This window comes from Pleurodeles waltl, chromosome 3_1 (assembly GCF_031143425.1).
Source record: "Pleurodeles waltl isolate 20211129_DDA chromosome 3_1, aPleWal1.hap1.20221129, whole genome shotgun sequence".
NCBI classification, from domain to species: Eukaryota; Metazoa; Chordata; class Amphibia; order Caudata; family Salamandridae; genus Pleurodeles; species Pleurodeles waltl.
Window position 1 is genome coordinate 85,219,583 of NC_090440.1, and position 24,968 is coordinate 85,244,550.

A 24,968-nucleotide genomic window follows, 5' to 3' on the forward strand; every position below is an offset into this window, starting at 1 on the left:
AAGAAAACATCAGAAAGACAGGTGCAAGGGTTGGCTTGGGTCTGATAAAAATCACTGTCAAGTCTGAGAAGAATTTGGGTGTCATTCTCACATGATGTAAGGTTGAAACAAAAGGTTGATGTTCCTGGGCAAAGGGAAACGTAAATGTTCAACAGTATAGGGGCACAAAGAGGAGCGCAGTGTAACACCACAGAATAAGATGTTGACATCTGGAGTGAAATGGAACCAGAAATACTGCCTGTGTACAAGTAGAGTGTAGGAAGCTGGCTCTTTGGATGATGTATCAAATTGAGATAGATTGTGCAGAGTTCCCTTACCAGTTGTCAAAGGTTTGCTCTAGCAATCCCAAGGAGCTCTTTTAGGCTTATCACAGAGGATTGTTCAACATTTGCAAATACACACAGTCAAACAAGAGACACGACTCAATGAGGAGATCCAAACCAATTTACAAAATTAACAAGTTTCTTTATATATGTGTAGGCACAACAATCATTGCAATCAGCTAAGTACGTTTTGCAAGAAAAATCTTTACAGGTATGAAAAGTCAACCGTGCAATTTTTGGAAGCTGCAATGTTATCATAAGAAGGAAAAACAAACATGGCAAACAGGTATAGTACAGTGGCTTATGAGACCAATCTCTTGGAATTAAGGTAAGTATTAGGCAAGGGTCAGGACCACACCAACAGGTCACACCTGGCGGCACTGGGGAGTCTGGGTGCAGAGGTGTAGTACGGCGTCAGGGGCCCAATGTTTGTCAAAGGGGATCAGTCTAGCTGAAAAGAGGTGGCAAGTTAGGACCGGGGGTCCTGTCAGGGCGAGCCACCGAGTGGGCTCAGGTCTTGCAATGCTCGGGCTGTAGGGACATCAGTGGTCCTCTTCTCGTCAGTCTGGGGCGTCCGAGTGCAGAGTGTTCTTGGACTGTCGGGTGTCTGTCATCGGTGACGGTCGCAATGGAGGGGGCCAACAAACAGGCTGCAGGCGTGGACTAGGGGATCATTCCGCGTGAACCAACAGGTGGGTTCCAGTCTCACAAGCCTGGGGGACGAAGAGACCAGTGGTCCTCTTTTCATCGGTCTGGGGCGTCCGGGGGTAGTGGACTGTCTGGTTGCAGTCACCGAAGGCAGTCGCGGTTGAGAGGGGCCTGCACAAAGAGACTGCAGGTGTCGGTTTCAAGGCTGCAGTGGGGAAACCCACAACTGACTGTCTATGGAGAGGCTGGGAACCACGTAGGCAGCATTGGCCCACTTTAACTCGGGTGAGGGGGTATGGGTACAGTGGTGCTGTCCAGCATTTCGCAGTCCGCAGTTCTTGCGTGCCTTCAAGGATGCAGGAGAGCAGCTCCGCTACTCCACTGGAGTTCCCTTTCGGTGGGGTGAAGGCTGGCAGTCTTCCTGGGCTTTTAAAAGTTTCAGGAGCTGGAGAACAAGGCAAATTTGGCACAACTGTTGAAGGTACCAAGCAGGCTGGCAGGGTTGGCGCCAAGCCCATCACTGGCCTTCAGTTCTCACTTTAGCATCTCTGGAGTGTCCTTCCTCAGGTCAGTGGGATCTCATTTCCTGGTGCCAGGGGCTATCCTACTGAATGTAGGAGTGTTTTGGGAAGTGTAGGGTAGTACCCAATGGGCTATTTACCCCCAGAGTCACTAAACCCCCTATATGACCAATTTCCTATGAGAAGTGGGCATAGCCCTGTCTCAGAGTTCCTAAATTTGCCAACACCAAGCAAGATGTCCAGGTGCCAAATGGCCCTGGGGGTGAAGCCTGATCTGCATAGCAAGGGAGGTGGGCTTCTTTGAAGCCCCCTGCATTGGAATGCAGATTTGCAGGTAACCCTGTTGGGTAGGGTGTGTAAAACACCTCTCCCAGAGCAGACCTTGCTTCTGACTGCCCAAGAGCAAAAGGTTCTCCCCCTTGTGGGTGAGAATCCTGTTTGCTGGGGGCAGGCTGGCTAAAACTAGTCAGTCTGAACATCTGGTAGTTGCAAGGCTTTTTTGGGGGGGCACCTCCAAGGTGCCCTCAGGGTGCATGTGTTAATAAATCCATCACTGGCATCAGTGAGTGTTTATTAATACGAAATCTCAATTTTCAGTGAAGCCATCATGTAGCTGGGGAACTCGTGGTGACCAGTGTCCAGCACATATACTTAAAATGGCTTCCCAGTTCACTCACTATGTCTAAGAATCGACAAAGACATAGCAGCGGCATATTTGCTTTTGCAGATATGTCCTCACATGTAATATAATGCACTTTGCCTTAGGGCTGTAAGTCCTGCAGTAGGGGTGAAATGGATATATTGCATGAAGTGTTAGGGGACATGGACCACAGGCTGTGTGCCATGTTGTGTTTTCACTTTTAGCTGCTCAAAGACACACAGCCTGCAATGGCAGTCTGCATGTGCTAGGTGAGGGGCCCCTGAGGGTGGTACAATACATGCTGCAGCCCTTGGGGACCCTCTTTGGTACCCATGCCCTAGGTACCAGGGATACCATTTACTAGGGACTTACAGGAGGGCCAAAGTATTGCCAATTGGGGAACAATTGCACAGATTTAAGGAAAGATCTGGACCTGGAAAGCAGAAACCCGGTGCACTTTCAGTCAAAATTGGATCATGTATCAGGCAAGGGGGGGGGGGGCTATGAAAGAAGAGAGAAAGGATGCCAGCCTGTGTAGCTTCCTGCCAGGGAGAGGTATTAACTTTTGCACACAGAGGTTTCTATGGTGTCCTTTCCTGGGAGTCATTCACACATCTCCACCGGGACAGCAGAAAGCTGTCTAAGGGACAGACCCTGTGTGCATTTGTGAACGGGCACAAGAGACTTTAGGCAACAAAGTGGCAACTTTTTAAAAGCGGCAAACAACAACATCAGGCTTATTGTAACAAGGTATTTGACACGCTACAGTACCAACTACAGAAGTCCAAGTGAGAAGTTGTGTGTTTTTTTTTTTTTTTTTTAAGTACATCCATGGGATCCCAGGATCCAGGCTACAATATTCAGTTACATCTTTAAACTGTAAACCACAACTATAACAATCCACCCCACAATTCACACCACCGAGCTAGCCCCTCCTCCCCCCCCCCACACAAAGCTTCATTAATAACCTGTTTAGTCACCAACCTCGTTCAACAACAGAAAGGGCACACAAGTCTGCACTGCAGCATTAGGTGAGACCTACCTATTCGTCTTGTCAATGCTTGTAGAGTTATATAATCATTTTTAACATTTAATTTAAACATGTGGCTGGATTTCCTTCCTAATATAATTCCACAACAAGGTTCCATCTACAACCATCCTTCAGCATTGAATGAAATTATTTTTAGAATTTTAGCTGGACCGCCAAATAGCATTGTATATTTTACTCAGTTGGATCACATGGGAAATGATCAATGCTAATTAATTACAAAAAGGTCAACGTGATAGAAATATATGAGAGAAATTGTCTATTTTATGTGTTGTTAACGAACATATGCAATAAGAGTTTATTTTCTTTATCTAAAGTCTGCTTCACATTTTTTCACAAAAGACAGCTAGAATTTAAAAAGAAGGAAAAAAGAAGGAAAAAAAAAAGAACACTTAATAGTTCCTTTTAAAGACACCGGACATTCAAAGATAACCATTGGGGTAAAATAAGCCAAAGAACAAGAATTTCAGTGTTTATAAAGATAACCATTGGGGTAAAATAAGCCAAAGAACAAGAATTTCAGTGTTTTATTTGAAAGCATTTAAATAAATAAGTATTGTTTTCTTAAATACACACTATAAACATGACTATTGGAGTCTGTATGTTGACTAATATGTCCAACTTACATCATCGTATCTTCTATCTGTTCCCATTACAAGAATGTTGTTAAATTCTCTTTCCAGCACAGCACGGGCCTATACAAAAATAAGGAATTTATTTGAACATATGGATATAAACAACATATATGTAAATTGTGATTAACTTTTAAAACTACAAACTGATAAAAAGTAATAAACTTAATGCTTCATCAGTATTCAGTTAAATGGATGGTAGAGAAAGTCTTGAAATTCGGGCCATTAAACTTTTGCCTGCCTTTTCATTTTTTCCAAGTCTTACTAGTTTGATGCATGAAATTTTGATTTCCATGAAATGACATTCAACAGATTGCTAAAGCAGTGAGTGGAATGAGTCTCTTTTTTGGATAAAAAAAAAATCCTTAGAAGCACCAAACTGAGCACAGATTAAAGAGTACAGCGAGACTGCCTTCAGCGCTCCTATATTCTGAAGTTTGCTGTTTTTATTTAGGTAAGAAAACAACTCAACACTAACTTATGAATGCGCCGCTACCACTTTTACAGCCCTGTCCCCAAAAAAGATACAACAGTTAAAAAAAAAAAAAAACACCCTTTAAAACTGATTTCCTCAAAGTCCTCTGGCATCAATGTAGCTTTGCAGACACTTTCTAATGGGATCGAGTGAACAGAGATTCTTTAGTGCAAGATCAAGTCACATTTGAGTTTTCTTCCAGCATTTCATAAAAGAAACGAAATTGTAATTTTTAATGTGTGCAGAATTTCAGCTTTAATCTAGTGACTTGAAGAGAATAAGATTCAAGTCAGACTATCAGGAATGAGACAACATAATGATAGAAATCAGTAATATTTAAAAATGAAGGCAATTGTCAAGTTAAACATTACTATTTTGGAAGTAATAGACGTTCTGCCGGAAAACTAAATGTACTTGCACTACAAAATGATTTGCCTGTTAACTAAACTCTTCCTTATTTTACGTCACACCTTCTGTGGAGTTGCCAGAGCTGGTGCAGTTAGGTAGTGGTTAAGCACAGGATGAGGGACTGGAATGGAAGAAGGCAGGCCTGGATAGCAGGAGTCTAAAATAGGTTCATAACTATTACTGATCTGCTGGTAGTTCTTAACATGCATGGATATATTTTATTATGAGAACAGCACAATGTACATCATGAAAATGTAATTAGCAATAGTCATCACCTGCGTGTTCTGAGTGGGTATTTGTAATAAAAGAGCCAACGTGTTGAAGTCAAAAGTTTCATCTAAGGCAACAAGTGCTCCATGCACTCCACTTTCTAAGAGGTTATTTGCATATTCTTTAAGGCCTATGGATAAAAGCCAACGTATCATCCTGTCATTGCTCCACACTAGCACATCTGCAATAAAAAAAGGTCCATTAGACAGTCTGCAGTTACAAATAAATTGATGATATAAACATACCAAAATGCAAAGGTTTCTAGATATATTTTCTTTATGCATTTGGAGTGGTATACATTTTAACCAAATGCCATACACAGCCAATTAAGTGCATTGTAAAAGTTAATCATAAATATACGTAGCAAAATAGTTTAAAAAACATATAATTAAACAGACTCATTCTAAGTCAGTGCATCTTCATAACAAACACAAAATTATAGACCCACTAATGAAACATACCATAAAACATTGATTTGCGCAATATTCAGAAAACAATTGTACAATACTGAAAAGGTTACTTGCCTGTAGGAGTAGTTTTGTAGTCATGTTATGCATTGTGCCGCCATTAGTTCAGAATTGTACTCCTCTGTCTTTTGTGGGCATCAACCAGTCTCTGACGGCATAGCCACTCCTATATGTTACATGTGCTCCCACAGTGCCCTAGTGCGTGGTTACCATCTTTTGACTCTTTTTTCCCTTGTTAGTGACCAGTGCTGATCTATTTCTCTTCTTCACATTTCATGCCTTATTTCAACCGCATACCTGAAGAGGATGGAGCATAGGATGTGAAACCAGAAAATTAATCAAGCTGCACAACTACTCTTACAGGTAAATAACCTTTTCGTTTTGCCAAGTGAATATTTTCTGGATTCATATGCAGTGAATCATACTGCGAGTGCCTGCAGGTCTTAAGTGTTCTGAATTTGAGTCCCACCTTATGCATTGTCTCGGAAGATGGTTTCATTAACTGGGTTAGTACCAGGTCAAGTTCTCACATTGCTGTGGGTAGAGACTTTCGTGGGGCATTTTTTTTGTCTCCTCCTAAGAATCTTTTGATGACTGGTAACTTAAAGAGACTCCTTCTGTAGTTCTCATTGTGAATGCCAATACTGCAGAATGGTGTACCTTAATCAATGTGTGGGAAAGCTTTTTGTCTAAAATGTGTCAAGTATCCAATTATTGTAGTGTTTCTTGTTATTTCTCCTTTCCTGCACCAGCAGGCAATTCTGTCAACTAAGTGGTATAACACGTGTGTTGTTGTCTACTAACCTCTCTCAGGACATCCATGCATCTCTGGATGAGTCCCAGGTGTCGGAATTTGAAGATCTCAGATGTCACTAGACTGAGGCTGGCTGGCTCTGCGTGGCAAACTGGATCCTGTTGTAATGTCAATATCTCTTATAAGGTAAGTAATTTTATTATATCTTCTTGTGCTGTCTCCACCAGGCCTGAAAACCATGTTTGTTTAGCCCACCGTGGTGCTAGCATTATGAATATCATGATTTTCTGTTTGTACTTGCTTATTACTAGTGGTATAAGTAGAATTGGAAGAAAAGCGTATCTAAATTTTCTTTGACAGTCCATCAGCAGGGGATTCTCCGTGGACAGTCTGTGTGGGTACCTGGATGCAATGTTTTGGATCTTGCACTAGTGTTTGTTGCAAATAGGCCTACTTGTGGTGGGCCACACTCCTAAAGATTCTTTGCACTATCTCTTGTTTGAGCTCCCAATCGTGAAACACACCTGCTTTTCTACTTCGCCTGTTTGCTTTGACACTGTGCAGGCCAGGTAGGTGGTTGCATCTGTGTGTTGACCATCTCCATACTTCTTGTATTAGTCTCGTTAGGACATGTGATCATCTTTCCATTGTTTGTTTGGGAGAACATTGTTTTTATATTGTCATTCTGGACTTGAACTCTTGTCTCCTTGATATGCATATGGAAGGGCTTTGGTGCCTGGTAAACCTTCCTCAGTTCTAGCACACTTGGTGCTTCACTGCTTCCAAGAAACTCCCCTGCCGCCGATGCTCATTTTTCCCTTGTGTGCACCTCATCCTGTGTGGTATGCATCTACTCTTATAGTTGCAGAAAGAGTTCATTGTTGCAAAGGTCTACCTATGGTAATGTTTTCGATTTTCCAACAGTGTCTTTCCCTATGCACCTTCTCTGTGACAACTGCTAGATCATTTAAGTTGCTTCTGAACTAGCCAGTAGACCTGTTTCACGTGGTTTTGTGGAGTCAGGGATTAGAGATATTCATACCTTAACATAGTGCTCACTGTAAGACTGTCCCTCCTGGTAAGGGTGAGTATGTCCATTTCAAAATCCTATTTTGTACTGGAGAGCTTCGGGCTCCCTCAAGTTTAGTATCACCCCAAGAAAACCTCTGTCTTGGGAGTTTAGGAAGAATTCAATTCCAGCCTGTAGTGTTTGCATCACTGTCTGTACGCTCTTTTGACACTGTTAAGAGTATTAGCCTTTACCAGCTAGTAGTCCAGGTGGGGGAAACCCATATCTGTCTTCAAGTGTGCTCCTACTACTACATGACATTTTGTAAATATCCTTGATGCTGATTTTATCCCAAATGTAGCACCCTGTATTGGTAATGTATATAGACTACCACAGCCCTGAGGGGTTTCTTGGTCTCCTGGTCATCGTAAAATGCATGTAGGTATCCTTGAGTTCCATGGTAGCCATATAATCCCCATCAAAAGTGGGATGGTTTCTTGCAGTGTGATCATCTCGACCTTTTGGGGCCTGAAAAAGGTTAAGAACACGGGGTCCAGGATAGGCTTCAGCATCAAATCTTGTTTCAAAAAGTATATAGCGTATACCCCCTGGTGACATTATGCCCTTGGTACTGCCACTATTCCTCAATTTTGTAGGACACTGTTCACTTCTTGTTGCTAGCAACTCAGCTTCTCTTGTTTGCAACTTGTTTTTCTGTTTGATTTTTTATTCACTGGTTTGCGTTCTAACTCTACTTATTACAATGTCGCGTACACAATGGGTTGATGGTGATTCCTCTTCAGACTTGGGAGCCTCCTACACTGCCCCTACCAGTGTTGTGGGCTTTCCAATGGCAAATCATTTTGATGTGGGCCTCGACCCCCTTGAGATCTTGTCCTTTTCATCTGCCCTGCCGTCTCAGCATGAAGAGGTAGTGCCATTGTGTGGCGGTGCTCTTTGTGCTGGTCTGTGGCGTGAACTTGCCTGTAGTGTATTGTTCTAGAATCCATTCATACAGCCCCCCTTGCCCTCTGTTAGGTCTTTGTTCTTTTCCATTTGTTTGAAGGAATAATTTACTGTCACTACAAACAGGGTTTCTCCCGTAAAGCGCATACTGATGACTGGTGCCTATACATACTGTTTGAACCCTGATACTTTCATCCAGGCAGGTCTACTAAAGGTGGTATCAGTCCACATCTGCATACTAGCTGTGTCTGTAGCATCCCTTGTAGATTTGAGGCAGGTATTGGCAATAGTTTCCCCCTTGTATTATTGCCTTTGCTCTTTTTCTCTGTTGCTCTGGGAGAAGTTGCATGAGGTCAATATTCTTCCACTGCTGTTGCGCATATCTGTTCAGGGCCTTAGAGTTATATATGCACCAGTTTGGCAGTTGATCTTAGTCTTCCTCCCAACTATCTCTGTTCTTTTACTTTCCTTGTCAGTAGGATTACCAATTGATATGATTGCATTTTCTTTTTCTGGCTGTAGCGACAATCATGGAATTGGTAGAAGTATTGTTCTTTATGTATGTAGGGTCTTTTGAGGAGTGGCTAAGTATCCTACACCTCCAACATACACCCTATAGGACCCAAGGGCAGGAAAACAAGGACAGTTGGATGACACAATATACACCTTGCTACACCTGAAATGACAGAGGAAGAAGAGAATTTTATTCCCACATTTTGTTTTTTTAGGAGAGAATCAATTTGAATTATTGGGTCAACCCAAGAAGGTCTAGTTTGGGAAAAGATTTGGGAGGCCTAAAGGCTATAGAATGTTAAGTTGAAAGAAGCTTTAACTGTTTCTACAAGACAATCCTGGGTTTCCTCTCCAAACAGTGTCTGCAAGCTAAGATGTTCTGGTCAGCAGACAGGAAGATACAGAAAACCCATCCACTTGGAGTCAAAAGGTGAGATAAGGAAACTATACTAAGAAATGTTAAGAGCCATTTTTGAAATACCCCTTTTGAAAGGACAAAGTACATCTGTTGAATGGAGAATTTGAAAAAATACAAATGGTTTCCTAGGTCCTGCTTTTCTGAATCTCACAAAAATGTAAATGTGTAAAATGGCTGGCTAAGAGCTAAGCACTGAACTTTGACATAAGCTTTGCCTACTGTAGCTACATTTTTTAAGAGACATGATTAAGTGCTTTGGCTCAGATGAGTCTTTGTTTCTTATTTTGTTCACTTCAGTATGAAAAAGAAGGCTCAAGAAATACTACAGTTTTTGGGTTAAAAACACAAACAATTGTGTACTTTCAAAGAGCCATCTTTGCCGCCATTCTTGCTCCTCACTGTACAATCTTTTATGAACGCTGAACAGACAAGCAGATCCCTTTAGTTATCCAACAGCTGCCCATTAGAAATTTCATATCATCTTCAGTTCAGTAAGCCTTTAAATGCCTGCATTTCATTGACAGCAACCATAGCCTCATATTATGCAAATTCGAGCCAAGAAGCTAGATTTTTGCTGTGGGCTGACTACAGTTTCTTAATTCTCTTTCCTTGACCAATGCATGGTTTTATTTCATCTGGGAAATATACATGCATTTTTAAGTCTGGGACTCAGACTGACAACAGAAGTAAAAGCGGAACCACTATTATTCATTGCAATCAGCACAACAACTCCTTCTTATACCCCATTATCTTGCTGGCTACAAGAGTTGGCTTTGCAGGAAGTTGTTGTTTAAAGATGACAAGGAATGTGGCATCTACAAACCTTGAAATGCCTTGTCTTATGGACAGGATGAAGGTAATATATAAAACCCCTGTAGGGGATCCTCAAAGTGGAGTTCGACTTGATTTAAAAAGACCTTTCTTGGGAGATTCGGCCAAGGTTTGATCTATTATAGCTGAGTAAGTTGAAAAGTCAATTCCCTTAGAAATGCAGAGATAAATATGGTAAAACCAACTTTATAGGGCCCAATGTGGATCCCACAGGGTCAGAGGGTGCCAGGGACGGATCCACCAGTGGCAATCTGACAGGGGGGTCCATTCAGTTCCTTGGAGTCAGAACGCGCACCATAGAGAGCTGGAAGCTCACAAAAGAATTGCAGCAAGGCCTCCTTAAAAGCTTTAATGTGCTGTGGTGTCGCTGATAGCCAAAAAAAAGTCTTAGAGTGGAACAGAGTCTGCGTCTGGATCTTAGCAAGACTTACACAAAGGCTGCAACTCTTTCTAGTGTTCAGCGACATACAACTTGGCTTCCTGATCCCGCATTGACTTTGGTGAAGGAGGGCACATCTATTGCATGACTGAACAGTGTCTCAAGCCCAGACATCAGGGATACACCTTGTGCGGGTCCATAACGACATCTGTTTTCTGCAGGCATGACATGCTTTGAAACCATGTCCCCACCAACCAGTGTTTGGTGGTGGGGACATTGTTCCCTAGCACATTGGAATTTGATTCAGAATCCGTCAGACTAACAAAATTTTAAGCTGAGCCCCAGATTCGTGTTGGAAGGTGAGGAAAGAAAGGAACATATGTCAGTGCACAGATGTGTCCCTTACGTGCAGCTCTGCTCAGTCACTTCTGGGGTGATAGAGCAAACACAAAAGAGGACAGCACCACCTAGTGCATGTGAGAACTTCTGGAGAAAAGTAGATCCTGCCTGGCGATTATTAAGGGTAGGAATTCTGCAGAAATGTGCAGAGCAAAACCTAAGGTTAACTGAAGATAAATGTAAGGAAAATTACCTTTTAATTCGTTCTGGCTTTCTTCTCTCCTTTTTTCAAGTTCTTGCCTATCATAATTTAACTTTCGCAGGCACATAATGCCACACTGTAAGCTGTTCCTGTTAGAGAACAAAATTCAACATTAATAATCCATCACTAATATGCCACAAGTTTGTAAAACTGCTTAAATTTCATAATAATTGTACCTGTGAAAACTGTCAACCATTTTAAGCTGTCCACGTAGATCTTTTTTTGTTAAGTGATCCAGCATTCTAGCATCCACTAGGCATTCCATGAAGTAGCTACGGTACTGAGGTAATCCTAAACTCGGTAACCACTCGTTGCCGATCCACTCATGATTCATATCACCGTATGCCAAAGTCTATCCATAGGGGAAAAAGGACGAAGATTAGCAGACATTTACTTTGGAAACAGTAACTTGAATTCCATGACACGTTTACTGCAACATTTAAGAGAAATATTTAATCTAATTCATATTTCACTTAAATGTATGCATTACCAAGAAACTTACAAATGTTAGTCATCTGCGCTCAATAAACATGGGCAATTCTGCAGAAGCACTGCTTCTTGAAATCTGTAACAACTACAACTGGCGCTGTGCTGGTTATAAACAAGTGAAAGTGTCTAAGATTAACAGAATCAGTGAGGATCGTCCGTAATGAGCTGAATACAGTGATATGTGCGGTCTATCACGAAAGAGTTGTGGAAAGGAATACATATTAGAATAGATAAGTTATGTGTTTGGATGTTGAAACTGTATGCCAAAGCACCAAAACATTGTTTTTACCAGTTTGTTTCAAATTTTGGATGCTCATGCCTTTTGAGTGCTGGTTGTTTTGTGTTTTTCTCATTTTAATATATCTGACCCAGCTGTAGAATTTAAGTTGTGCATTATGAATTACCCATGTAGAATATCTGGCACACAACAATACTGGGTTAGTAACACTGACTTATAATGCAAAAGGACTGCCATTTAACTGAAAACCTCAAACCAAGACTATTTTATAACAAGCTTTGCTCATGATCATCTTAAGAAATTAAAGAACTGCGGTGCTGTTCACTACTGTCCTACCGAGTCAATCGATACACATCTCTATCAGGTTGAGCAATGAAAGTGAGCAAATAAAACCTAGTATTTTGACAAATGCGGAAATAATCTTTGACATTAAAAGAATAACCCATTAAAGAAAATTTAAATTCATGTCTAAAATAAATATAAGTAAAACGGTTTCCTTAATCGACTTAATATGTACCTAAACACTATTTAGTTTGTCCTTAGAGTGGACAGAGGGTATTTACAAGGGATACCGTTTCCTCTTGCAAAGAAAACAGCAAATGGTAACAATTCAAATTACATACATTCTCAAGATCAAATTGAAAGTGGGTTCAATGGAGACATTTTATCCATCTTTCAGTAAGTCTTTAAACTGTAGGAAACAATATAGCATGAATGCAATGGGGTATATTCCAGGCCACTGGAATTCCGCGGTCGCAGCTTTCTTCGCTTAATTATGGATTTGCATATACTTCATCTGCTGCATAATCTGCACATTTAAATAAAAAAAATTCTAGCGCACTGATCAAAATTTACAGAAAATGCAGCGATGTGCTGACATGCAGTTAAGAGCTCTACGCAAAAGTTAAATGGTCAACCTTCAGCTATTTATTTCTGTATTTGGTTCTTAAACTGGTACTAATGAGGTGGCATATTTGCCCAGACAATATTACGATGTGTAAAAATTACAAAACTGTCACATTATGCCAAATAATTTGTCTTTCTATGCCGCATAATTTAGTCTACCCTACCACATAATTGCAGTGGCCCTGGGAATATTTAACCTTCAATGTGGTGTACAGGTGGAGCAGTGTGATGGGAAAGAATCAGTGCACAAATAAAGACATTATTCTGCAAAAACAAAGAAGCATTTAGCTTGTTTTTCCTTATATTTTCCCTAAGAACCAACAAGGGAATAATTCAGAGTACACTTCATGGTACATGTAATATTTCATTAGAGATAATAAGTATGGTTTTAAGATTTGTTTAAATCACCAACAAAACAAATTTGTACTGAATCCAAAGGTTAATACTGCAATGAAAAGGTTGAGCACACACAGCAATTAGACAAAAAATTAAAACTAAAAAAAACAAAACCTTACCCTAGAATTACAATGAAATCATTCTATTTTCATCAACACCTTCATAGGCTATGTTTAGGACACAACTTGGAGTACAATCACTGGCTTTCATGGTTATATCCGTGAAATTATAATTACCATTTCTGTGTGATAGCACCCTGCCATTTTTGTGAAACAGTGAGTTTTTTAGCAAAGGATGGTAAATAACGTGGGGTACATAGTTACTGCTCACATTTCTGCCTGTTTTCTCCACTACTAGGTCACATATGGAGCTTGCATTCCATATCCCCCAGCATTTAGTAATTCCAGATGTACTAAAACCTAACAACATGTAATTCCGTTCCTGAAGAAAATGGGACATTTCAGCCTGAAATGATTTACCACCCAACTAGTTATAAGGCTCAGAGTCACTAAATCCCACAACAAGTAGCCTACTTCCAAATCACATGGTATAAATGGCTCAAGTGGCTTCATCCTTGGGATTCTTCATAATGTGACTGGCTGAGTGTCAAAAATATGAGGCTGGACAAGCATCTTGTAAACTTACTACTGACTTAAGTCCTAATATACAATTGGATTTAGGTAAAGTGGTAACCGTCAACTAATTTTTTTTTGTTTTTACTTCTGGGCAGGAAAAATGGGGAATAGCTTCCACAATGTCACACTAAAGCAATATTAGTCTATTCTGTACAAGATTGCTTCCTCACAATGTTGAAATGGTGGGTTGCTGGTATAAATTTAAAAAACCTAATAGGATAGTGATCAGACCAAACCACTGGATCAGTTTCCACAGAAGGAAAGATAGTCTCCAAGGACCAAAGAAGGTTAAATGATCTCTTGAGTATTATCGAAAATATATATATTTTTTTAATTTAAAGTAAGCTCAATACTAAATTATTTTCTAGGAATGTGTTGGTGCATATAGGAACATCAATCCAATAATTAAACCACTCAAGAAGTATTGACTGCAATAGGAAGACAATCAGGAGTTCATTTCCAAAGTGGCTAGAGGAAGCTATGACATGTTATTAAGGAATGACAAGTGAGCAAGACAGTCAATGGAAAAGCGGGTATGAGGCAAATATATAGCAAATTATTTTTTACACCTATTACTACTATTATGAGAGGAGAGGAAATGGAAAATAAATCTCAAGATACTGCAGCCATACCAATGAACCTTTAAGTCGGTCCATTTAGTGATGAACAGCCCGCAGAGGATGCCCCTGTGACTAACAGTAACCACATATGTAAGCAATGTTTCTGTGTTGAATATGGAAAATGTCACTTACCCAGTGTACATCTGTTTGTGGCATTAGTCGCTGCAGATTCACATGCTGTACATAGTCCGCCGTCTGGTGTTGGGTCGGAGTGTTACAAGTTGTTTTTCTTCGAAGAAGTCTTTTCGAGTCACGAGACCGAGGGACTCCTCCTACTTTGGTTCCATTGCGCATGGGCGTCGACTCCATGTTAGATTGTTTTCCCCGCAGAGGGTGAGGTAGGAGTTGTGTATGTTAGTAATAGTGCCCATGCAATGGAATGAATAAGTATGTACAAAATGAAGGTTAAAGTAATATATTTACAAATGTACAAATGTTGAAGATTACTTCCAAACGGCTACAGGCTCCCGGGGAGGCGGGTGGGCGCATGTGAATCTGCAGCGACTAATGCCACGAACAGATGTACACTGGGTAAGTGACATTTTCCGTTCGGTGGCATGTGTAGCTGCAGATACACATGCTGTGCATAGACTAGTAAGCAGTTATCTCCCCAAAAGCGGTGGTTCAGTCTGTAGGAGTGGAAGTAGTTTGAAATAAAGTTCTTAGTACAGCTTGACCTACTGTGGCTTGTTGTGCAGATAACACGTCTACACAGTAGTGCTTAGTAAATGTGTGAGGCGTAGACCATGTTGCTGCCTTACATATTTCGTTCATTGGAATATTTCCTAGAAAGGCCATGGTAGCACCTTTCTTTCTGGTTGAGTGTGCCTTTGGTGTAATAGGCAGCTGTCTCTTTGCTTTAAGATAGCAGGTTTGGATGCACCTAACTATCCATCTAGCTATACCTTGTTTTGATATTGGATTTCCTGTATGAGGTTTTTGAAATGCAATAAATAGTTGTTTTGTTTTCCTAATTAGTTTTGTTCTGTCAATGTAGTACATTAGTGCTCTTTTGATGTCTAATGTATGTAGTGCTCTTTCAGCTATTGAGTCTGGCTGTGGAAAGAACACTGGCAATTCTACTGTTTGATTTAAGTGGAACGGTGAGATGACCTTTGGTAAGAATTTTGGGTTGGTTCTTAGAACTACCTTATTTTTGTGTATTTGAATAAATGGTTCTTGTAAAGTAAATGCCTGAATTTCACTTACTCTTCTTAGAGATGTAATGGCAATGAGAAATGCAACTTTCCACGTTAGATATTGCATTTCGCAAGAATGCATGGGTTCGAAAGGTGGACCCATGAGTCTTGTTAAGACAATATTGAGGTTCCATGAAGGAACAGGTGGTGTCCTTGGTGGTATAATTCTTTTTAGGCCTTCCATAAATGCTTTAATGACAGGTATTCTAAATAGGGAAGTTGAATGAGTAATTTGCAGGTATGCAGATATTGCTGCGAGATGTATCTTTATGGAAGAGAAAGCTAGATTTGACTTTTGCAAATGTAGTAAATACCCTACAACATCTTTTGGAGATGCATGCAATGGTTGAACTTGATTATTATGGCAGTAGCAAACAAATCTTTTCCATTTACTTGCATAGCAGTGTCTAGTGGATGGCCTTCTAGCTTGTCTTATGACCTCCATACATTCCTGTGTGAGGTTTAAGTGTCCAAATTCTAGGATTTCAGGAGCCAAATTGCTAGATTCAGCGATGCTGGGTTTGGATGCCTGATTTGTTGCTTGTGTTGTGTTAACAGATCTGGCCTGTTGGGTAGTTTGACATGAGGTACTACTGACAGGTCTAGTAGTGTTGTATACCAAGGTTGTCTTGCCCATGTTGGTGCTATTAGAATGAGTTTGAGTTTGTTTTGACTCAATCTGTTTACTAGATATGGAAGGAGAGGGAGAGGGGGAAAAGCGTATGCAAATATCCCTGACCAATTCATCCATAGAGCATTGCCTTGAGATTGCCGGTGTGGGTACCTGGATGCGAAGTTTTGGCATTTTGCGTTTTCTTTTGTTGCAAATAGATCTATTTGAGGTGTTCCCCAAATTTGGAAGTAAGTGTTCAGGATTTGGGTGTGAATCTCCCATTCGTGGACCTGTTGGTGATCCTGAGAGAGACTGTCTGCTAGCTGGTTCTGGATCCCTGGAATAAACTGTGCTATTAGGCGAATGTGGTTGTGAATTGCCCAATGCCATATTTTTTGTGTTAGGAGACACAACTGTGTTGAGTGTGTCCCCCCCTGTTTGTTTAAATAATACATTGTTGTCATGTTGTCTGTTTTGACCAGAATGTATTTGTGGGTTATTATGGGTTGGAATGCTTTCAACGCTAGAAATACTGCTAACAATTCGAGGTGATTGATATGAAACTTTCTTTGATGTACGTCCCATTGTCCTTGTATGCTTCGTTGATTGAGGTGTGCCCCCCACACTGTCATGGAAGCATCTGTTGTTATCACGTATTGTGGCACTGGGTCTTGGAAAGGCCGCCCTTTGTTTAAATTTGTACTGTTCCACCATAGAAGCGAGATATATGTTTGGCGGTCTATCAACACCAGATCTAGAAGTTGACCCTGTGCGTGTGACCATTGTGATGCTAGGCACTGTTGTAAAGGCCTCATGTGCAATCTTGCGTTTGGGACAATGGCTATGCATGAGGACATCATGCCTAGGAGTTTTAATACCATCTTTGCATGTACTTTTTGTGTTGGATACATAGCTTGTATCACCTTGTGAAAATTGTGAACCCTTTGTGGACTTGGAGTGGCTATCCCCTTTGTTGTGTTGATTGTCGCTCCTAAGTATTGCTGTGTTTGACACGGCAGAATGTGTGACTTTGCATAGTTGATGGAGAAACCCAGTTTGCAAAGGGTTTGTATAACATAATCTGTGTGGTGTGAACACTTTGTTAGTGAGTTGGTTTTTAGGTCTAGGTACGGGAACACGTGTATTTGCTGCCTTCTGATATGTGCAGCTACTACTGCTAGACATTTCGTAAAGACTCTTGGCGCGGTTGTTATTCCGAATGACAACACTTTGAATTGGTAGTGTATTCCTTTGAATACGAACCGTAGGTATTTCCTGTGCGAGGGATGTATCGGTATATGGAAATACGCGTCTTTTAGATCTAAGGTTGTCATGTAGTCCTGCTGTTTCAGTAGTGGTATTACGTCTTGTAACGTGACCATGTGAAAGTGTTCTGATTTGATGAAGGTGTTTAATGTTCTGAGATCTAATATCGGTCTCAGAGTTTTGTCCTTTTTTGGTATTAGAAAGTACAGTGAGTAAACTCCTGTGTTCTTTTGTGGACCTGGTACTAATTCTATTGCGTCTTTTTGCAGTAATGCTTGAACTTCTAGTTGTAGAAGGTCTAAATGCTGTTTTGACATATTTTGTGTTTTCGGTGGGACGTTTGGAGGGAGTTGGAGAAATTCTATGCAATAACCATGTTGGATAATTGCTAAGACCCAAGTGTCTGTTGTTATCTCCTCCCAAGATTTGTAGAACTGGCTTAGTCTTCCCCCCACTGGTGTTGTGTGAAGGGGTTGAGTGACTTGTGAGTCACTGCTTGTTTTGAGGCGTTTTGGGCCCTTGAAATTTTCCCCGGTTTCTTGGGAATTGGCCCCCTCTGTATTGGCCCCGAAAGCCTCCCCTTTGATACTGTCCCTGGTAGGTAGACGGTGTTGTTTGTGAGGTGCTGGCTTGTATGGCTTGACCTCAAAACCCTCCTCTGAAAGTAGTTTTGCGAAATGTGCCAAATGTGCCTCTGCCCTGCGGGGAATAGAGTGCGCCCATGGCTTTAGCCGTGTCAGTGTCTTTCTTTAATTTTTCAATTGCAGTGTCCACTTCTGGTCCAAACAATTGTTGTTCATTGAACGGCATATTGAGCACTGCCTGTTGTATCTCAGGTTTGAAGCCGGATGTGCGAAGCCATGCGTGCCTCCTTATCGTTACAGCAGTATTTATAGTTCTTGCAGCTGTATCTGCTGCATCCATAGAAGAATGGATTTGGTTGTTGGATATGTTTTGTCCCTCTTCAACCACTTGTTTTGCCCGTTTTTGGAATTCTTTGGGGAGGTGCTCGATGAGATGCTGCATCTCGTCCCAATGGGCTCTGTCATATCGCGCTAGGAGTGCCTGCGAGTTGGCGATGCGCCACTGATTTGCAGCTTGTACTGCAACCCTTTTCCCGGCTGCATTAAACTTTCGGCTCTCCTTGTCTGGAGGTGGTGCGTCGCCTGATGTGTGCGAGTTGGCTCTTTTACGAGCTGCTCCTACGACAACTGAATCTGGTGTCAGTTGTGATGTAATAAAAGCAGGGTCTGTGGGTGGTGCCTTGTATTTCTTCTCCACCCTTGGGGTTATTGCTCTGCTTTTAACTGGCTCCTTAAAGATTTGTTTAGCGTGCCTTAGCATTCCCGGGAGCATAGGAAGGCTTTGATAATTGCTATGGGTGGAGGACAGGGTGTTAAAAAGGAAGTCATCCTCCATAGGCTCTGAATGTAGCGATACGTTATGAAACTCTGCTGCCCTAGCTACCACCTGAGCATACGCTGTACTGTCCTCAGGTGGTGAGGGCTTAGTGGGGTACGACTCAGGGCTATTGTCCGATACTGGGGCGTCATAGAGATCCCATGCGTCCTGGTCATCTTGGCTCATGGTGGTATGAGCTGGTGATTGTGACGGAGTCTGTGCCGGTGATATATGAGTTGCCGGTGGTGGAGAGGGTGGTGGAGTTACCTTCTTTACCACTTTTGCTTGTGGTGTTTTTTCTTGTTGTTGGAAATCCAGTTTCCTTTTTCTTCTGATTGGGGGAAGGGTGCTGATCTTCCCTGTACCACTTTGTATAAAGATCCACTTTTGCGTGTGATCTACAGCTGTTGTTTGTAATTCCTCCTCAAGTCTGTGTTTTTGAAGTTGGGAGGACAGTGATTGTTCCTCTGAGTAGGAACTGGCTTTCGGTTCGGTTGCTGGGCGTTTTGGCACCGAAACCATGTCTTTTGTTGTTTTCGGCTCCGAAGAGATTTTCCTCTTTTTCGGTGTCGTACCTTCTTGGCGTCGACCATCTTCGGTGCCGCTATCTCTGTGCCGAGCAGCTTCGGTGCCGCTGTCTCGGTGTCAACCCTTTTCTGCGGCACTTTCTCGGTCCTGAGATTGCTGCGTGCCTGTGTCTCGACCTGAGTCGGACGATCTCGGCACCAGCTCGCCCTTTTTCGGTGCCGATGGACGGTCACCTACTTTATGGGTTGAGCCATGGCCTGTCGGCAGTGGCGTCCCCTGGGCTTTGTCTGTTTTTCTGTGTGATGCTTGTTTCGACGTCTTACTCACGGTTTCTTCGACGTCAAATTCTTCGGAATCCGATTCGTGGATGGAGAATGTTTCTTCTTCTCCCTCTTCCTCGAACCGTTGTTGTCCTGTCGGCGTGGACGCCATCTGCAACCTTCTGGCTCTTCGGTCTCGGAGCGTTTTTCTCGAGCGAAACGCTCGACAGGCCTCACACGTGTCTTCTTTGTGCTCGGGTGACAGGCACAAGTTACAGACCAAATGTAGATGGAATGATGCCTTTAATGCGGATGATGTAGTAGCTTACTGCGTACCTAAGATGGGTCCTCCTCCTTGGTATTGGGGGGCAGGCGGCAGACAGAAGGTGGGCAAGGTGACTGATAGCCACAGATGGAATGAAGACACCACCTAAGGTAGAAAGGCCACCTTAATTTCCAGAACAAGTTTCTCTGAGAAGAAACATGTGAAATGTGGATGGCCTACATATAGTTAACATGACGAGCTGAGAACACTGCAACTAAAAACACAATCTTTAAAGTAAATAACCTCCACTGGCAACTATGCAGGAGTTTAAAAGGAGGACCCAATAAGAATGTCAACACTAAATTCAGGTCCCATGATAACATGTCAAAAATCAACTGGTGGAAACTAATTTGTCAAACCTTTTAAAAATATGGCAATCACATGTAATGTGAACAAAAAAGGCTGGTCTGGGAGACAAAGAACAACTGACTTACCTTTGGTAATTGCTTATCTGGTAGAGACTATCTAGCTGCAGATGCCTTAGTTTAGAATAATGGCCAGCCATCAGACTGGATCAGTAAAATCTTGAGCAGTACCTCTGTGCACCCATAGATGGCGTCAAATGACGCGAGATGTGCACGGTGCCCATAGAGACGTCACCCCATCGAGTTGACATCACTTTCTTTTGTGACTATTTTCACACCAGAAATACAAAATCACAACAGCAAGTTTTTTGACCACTGCAAAGTTTAAGGGCCTACAAAGACCATTTTAGAATGGTCCAGGTCACAGAACAGGGAGAATGGGAGAGCTGCTAAGTAATCTGTATATAGTCTCTTTACTAGATAAGGAGTTACCCAAGGTAAGTAACCTGTTCATATGAAAGAGACCTCCTGCAACACATTACTTACCTTAGAATAGATACCAAATGAGTATCTCCCTGGAGGTGGGCCTGCAAAATGCCTCAGACCAAAATGTCCTGGATGACTGAAAAGGCAAAGTGCCTGCTGTCATGAAGGACAAGACTGTCAAAACGTTTGCATGGATGCCCATGTAGCAGTCTGACAGAGTCCAGGACAGAAACTTCACAAGCTACCGCTGCAGATGCAGCTTTGGTGCTGATGGAATATGCATGAAAGCCCTAAAGGGGTTGTTTCTAGGCTAATACATGGAATATCTTAATGCAATCCACCTGGAGATGGTCAGTTTCTGCACTGCTTTCCCCTTTCCTCGTTCCAGTGAACCCTACAAAAAGTTGATCATCCACCCAGTGTTATTTGGTGCAATCAAAATAAAAGGACAGTGCCATTTTAGGGTCCAGATGGTGGCCACTCTATTACCTTGAGGTGGAGCAAAGGAAGTTGGCAGCATGATGTGTTGGCCAGCATAGAAAGTTGTTACCACCTTTGGCAAAAAAGAGGCATGGGTTCGGAGAACCAGTTTGTTTGGAAAGAAGCTAGTGTATAGAGGATGAAAACAGCCTGTAACTTGCTGACCAGCCTGGCTGATGTGATGAGCCCCCAAGAAGACGGTCTTGATTGTCAGATGTTTTAGAGGACCATCTATGCATGTGTTTAAAAGGGGAACACATCAAATAGGTTAAAAATAAATTAGGAAATTAGGACCTAACAAACGGTTTGGTAGGAAACGTGCTGAAGACCTTTAAAAATAAATGTGTCACAACAGGTGACAAACAGGGAGGGATGGGTCCATCAACCCCAAAAAAACAAGATGGCCGAAAGATACTCTTAACTGTGCCAAGAGCAAGGCTGTCCTGCTAAGGACTAAACAAACAAAAACACTTTGAACAAGGGTGCAGACAGTGAGCCAATGTGGTTCCTGGCACGCAAAACAACAAACATGGGCCAACAAGCATGTGTATACAGTTTTCGTTCCTGGACGTCTGGCTGCCAAGATGAACTCAGAAGAAAGTCCAAGACCTTAAACTGTAACCGCTCAGTCTCCACGCATGAAAGTGGAGAGTGTACAGGTTTGGGTGCAAGACCCTCCCCTGTTGTTGCAACAGGAGATCTTCGCAGAAGGGCAGACTGATCAGAGGACAGATGCTCTTACACAGAAGTTCTGGATACCATGGTCTCCCTCGCCCAATCAGGAGCCACCCAGGCGACTCCATGGTCAGTTCTGATATATATATATATTTTTTTTTTTTAGAACTTAGGGAAGGAGCGGCATCAACAGGAAAGCATAAAGGAGTCCAGTATTCCAGTCTAGGTGGAATGTGCCTCTAAGCGAGAGCAGGTTTGTAAATTGCAGCACATAAAAGTGCTGATAATACACGACCTTGGCAGTGGCAAAAAGATCTAGCCAAGGTTCTCACCAGTCCAAGTGTGGATCTCTTCTGGACAAGCAGCATGAAACTCAGACTTGACATCCCCCCTCACTGATGACCAATGGCGTTTTTGCTGTGCCCAGGCCAGCGCACTCTCCCTTAACTAGGGTCTGTGTCTGGTGCATTTCAACTATTTGCACAGATTACATCGCACGCTGGAGAAGTTGCACAGAGCAGGCTTGGTAGCTTATGTGAGCTGTGTGTGCTGTGCAACTCCATGCGCTGGCTTTTTACACCTTGCATGGGATTGCCTAGGAGTGAAGCGATTCTGAGAGGGTGCGTTTGAGACTATGGCAGCAATCACGGAAACTGTGCTGGAGCGCTCCCCATGTATCGCACTTCTGGGTTATGAGAAACAAGCACCTCCAGAGGACCGTGAATGACTGCGCTGCTACTACTGCTTGCCAAGCACCGTGTGGCAATGCACTGGGGTTGGGGTACTTCGCCTTGAGGATGTCTCAAGGACGCAGCCTACTGCCAGAACATATTGGATAACTATTGGGAATTAATGCCAGTGTGCGCACATCCTAAAGATATATGATCTCCAATGGAGGCATCCTTAGTAGCTCAGGTGGAGGCAAATGTGAATGTGATTGAAGACTACGTTGAGGGTGGGGCTGGTGCGGCTGCAGAAACAGGGTGTACACCCTCAAGAAGGACCTATGAGATCAGATAACACAGACAGCCGGATGACCGCTCAATATCGAAGCTGAGCTGCTGAGCCACAATCATTGCTATACGACTGAAATAGCTGAGTAACTTTCCCATTCCTTCTGTGTTTTATCTGATGCACTGTGCAGAGTAGAACAGTTCATCCTATCTGTAAACGTGAAGTGTGAAAATGAGATTATTCTGAATCGTTGCTTTACTATATACAGTGATGTCTTATCTCATTTGCAAATCAATAAATAGAATTGAAAGGGCCCACCTCCGGATGCAGACCCCATTTGTGGTTCGCGAGGTATTGACACGTACGTTTGTTCACCCTGGTATTGAGAGATACCGCTACGTGCTGCACAACCAGGAAAACGGCTTGACGTTTCAGCCATGTTCAGAGACACAGAGCATCCTGGCACAGGACCCAACTCAGACCTCATTGGCTGAACATCTGGAGTAGCTTCATTTTGATGGAGGGCAGGAAAGCTTTCAATGCTAAGCAAATTGCCCTCCGCTCCAGAAGACTTATGTGGAGCACAGTCTCTGCCGGAGACCAGAGGCCTCTGATCTCCACCGCTCATAGATTGCTGTCCCAGCCCAGAAGCAAAACATTGTTACCACTGCAACCTCTTGGTGGGGAACGGAGAGAGGTCTGCCAGTGACTGAATTGCAGGTCAGCAACCACCACTGGTGCAGTCTCTTTCGAAATCTTGACCAGGTCAGAGGAATTCCCCTGGTGCTGTGCCCAATTGGGCTTCAGATCCCAGTGCAGGGCCCTGATGGGCCATCTGGTATGCTTTATTAGCAAGATGCAGGAGGCAATCAGACCCAAAAGCCTCAGTCAGTTTCACTGAAATCCAGGATTGAAACTATTCAGGAGGATAGTTTAGAATTGCACTGTGTCCAAAATGGCACAGATGAAAGGGAAAGTCTGTGAAGGAGTCAGGTGTGACAATATCACAAAATAAAATGTTGGACAGTGTGTTGAATCTTTTCAAACACTCACCCCCAGTCACAGATCTGAGCTTATTCCATCATTTGTGACAGCTTGGGCCTTCCCAGAGACCACAGGCAACACTTGCGCAACAGAGTCCCAAAGAGAGTGGCTAGATTGGCATGCAGTGTTCACTGCTTGCAATGCAAGGCTGGTGAAAGAAAAAATGGTCTTTCAGAAGGTAGCCACCCTCTTAGATTCCCTATCCAATGGAGTGGCAGTGAATGTACCTGGATTCACTTTGGAGGTAGAAGTCTACACGACCAGGCCCTCAGGGGTGGGGTGGAGTCTGAGGAAGCCTGGGTCCCCAGGAGTGGGATGGTGGCTACATACAATTGTTCTAAGCACAGGGGTGCCCATCCAGCACTTGGTCCAGGCCCTCACCAACATATCAAAGGATGACCCCATTTATGTAGCCACACAGAGGGGAGACCAGGCCAGAGTCTGGTGAGGTGTCTAGGACACTGGTGTCAGCCAGCTCCTCCTATACCAATTGTCATCCAATTGGGCCAAAGGGACTTCATGGGGATCAAGGTAGTCATAAGGATACTCAGATCCACCCCGTCAAAGGAAGGAGGTACTGTTTCGGACATGGGCTGCCACTGGGGTTGTGGGGGAGTCTGTCTATGCCGGGCAATGCCGGTCCAGCTCCGTATCAGAGTTGGGAAGGACTATGGGGTTGGTGCAATCAGGAATGACATCAAGGGGCCGAACCCCAGAGAAGGCTGCGGAATTGGTCCAGATTCAGAGAGTCCGACTTCTGCAAAGTGTGCGGAAATCCATTGTGGGCACTCTCCAGACCTATGTGCTCTGAAAGCGCTCCAGAGGGGTTAGGTCGCCAAAAATATGAGGCGCATGACCTCATAAAACTCCTTGAGTTAGGCAGGGGATGCTTCAGCAAATCGGGGTAGGTGCGTAGCAGACCCAGGCTCCACAGGTGAAGTGAGGGAGTGGGCAGCCAGGACTTATGGCATTGTTCTCATGCCTCATCCGATGACTTTCACTAGCGCAGTGAGGTTAAAGAGCACTTCAACTTCTTGGATTTTCTATGTTTGTTGGACGTAGCCTACAATGACTGACTGCGATTACACTTATGGGAACAAATTCGGGAGTGGGCCCTGGACCTTAGACGCGATCAGGACCTGTAAGGCCACCAGTAGCTCAGTTTCCCATTCCCAAATTGCCTTTGGATCCATGGTGCAGCAGTTGGGACAGTTACTGGAGTTGTGGTCTTGCTCCAGGCATCAC

General features: G+C 42.9%; 1 protein-coding gene across 14 annotated transcripts in view; it reads right to left on the bottom strand.

Annotated features, from left to right (window-relative positions):
* The window catches only part of PPFIA1 (PTPRF interacting protein alpha 1), a 540,698-nt gene that overhangs the window by 84,073 nt on the left and 431,657 nt on the right, over positions 1 to 24,968 (bottom strand). For all 14 annotated transcript variants that reach the window (XM_069221888.1, XM_069221884.1, XM_069221890.1 and 11 more), the window contains 4 exons: positions 11,080 to 11,255; positions 10,895 to 10,992; positions 4,971 to 5,146; positions 3,807 to 3,875 (listed from right to left, as the gene is read on the bottom strand). In XM_069221888.1, coding sequence (XP_069077989.1) covers positions 3,807 to 3,875; positions 4,971 to 5,146; positions 10,895 to 10,992; positions 11,080 to 11,255 — 519 coding nt within the window. The remainder of the gene's footprint in view (positions 1 to 3,806; positions 3,876 to 4,970; positions 5,147 to 10,894; positions 10,993 to 11,079; positions 11,256 to 24,968) is intronic.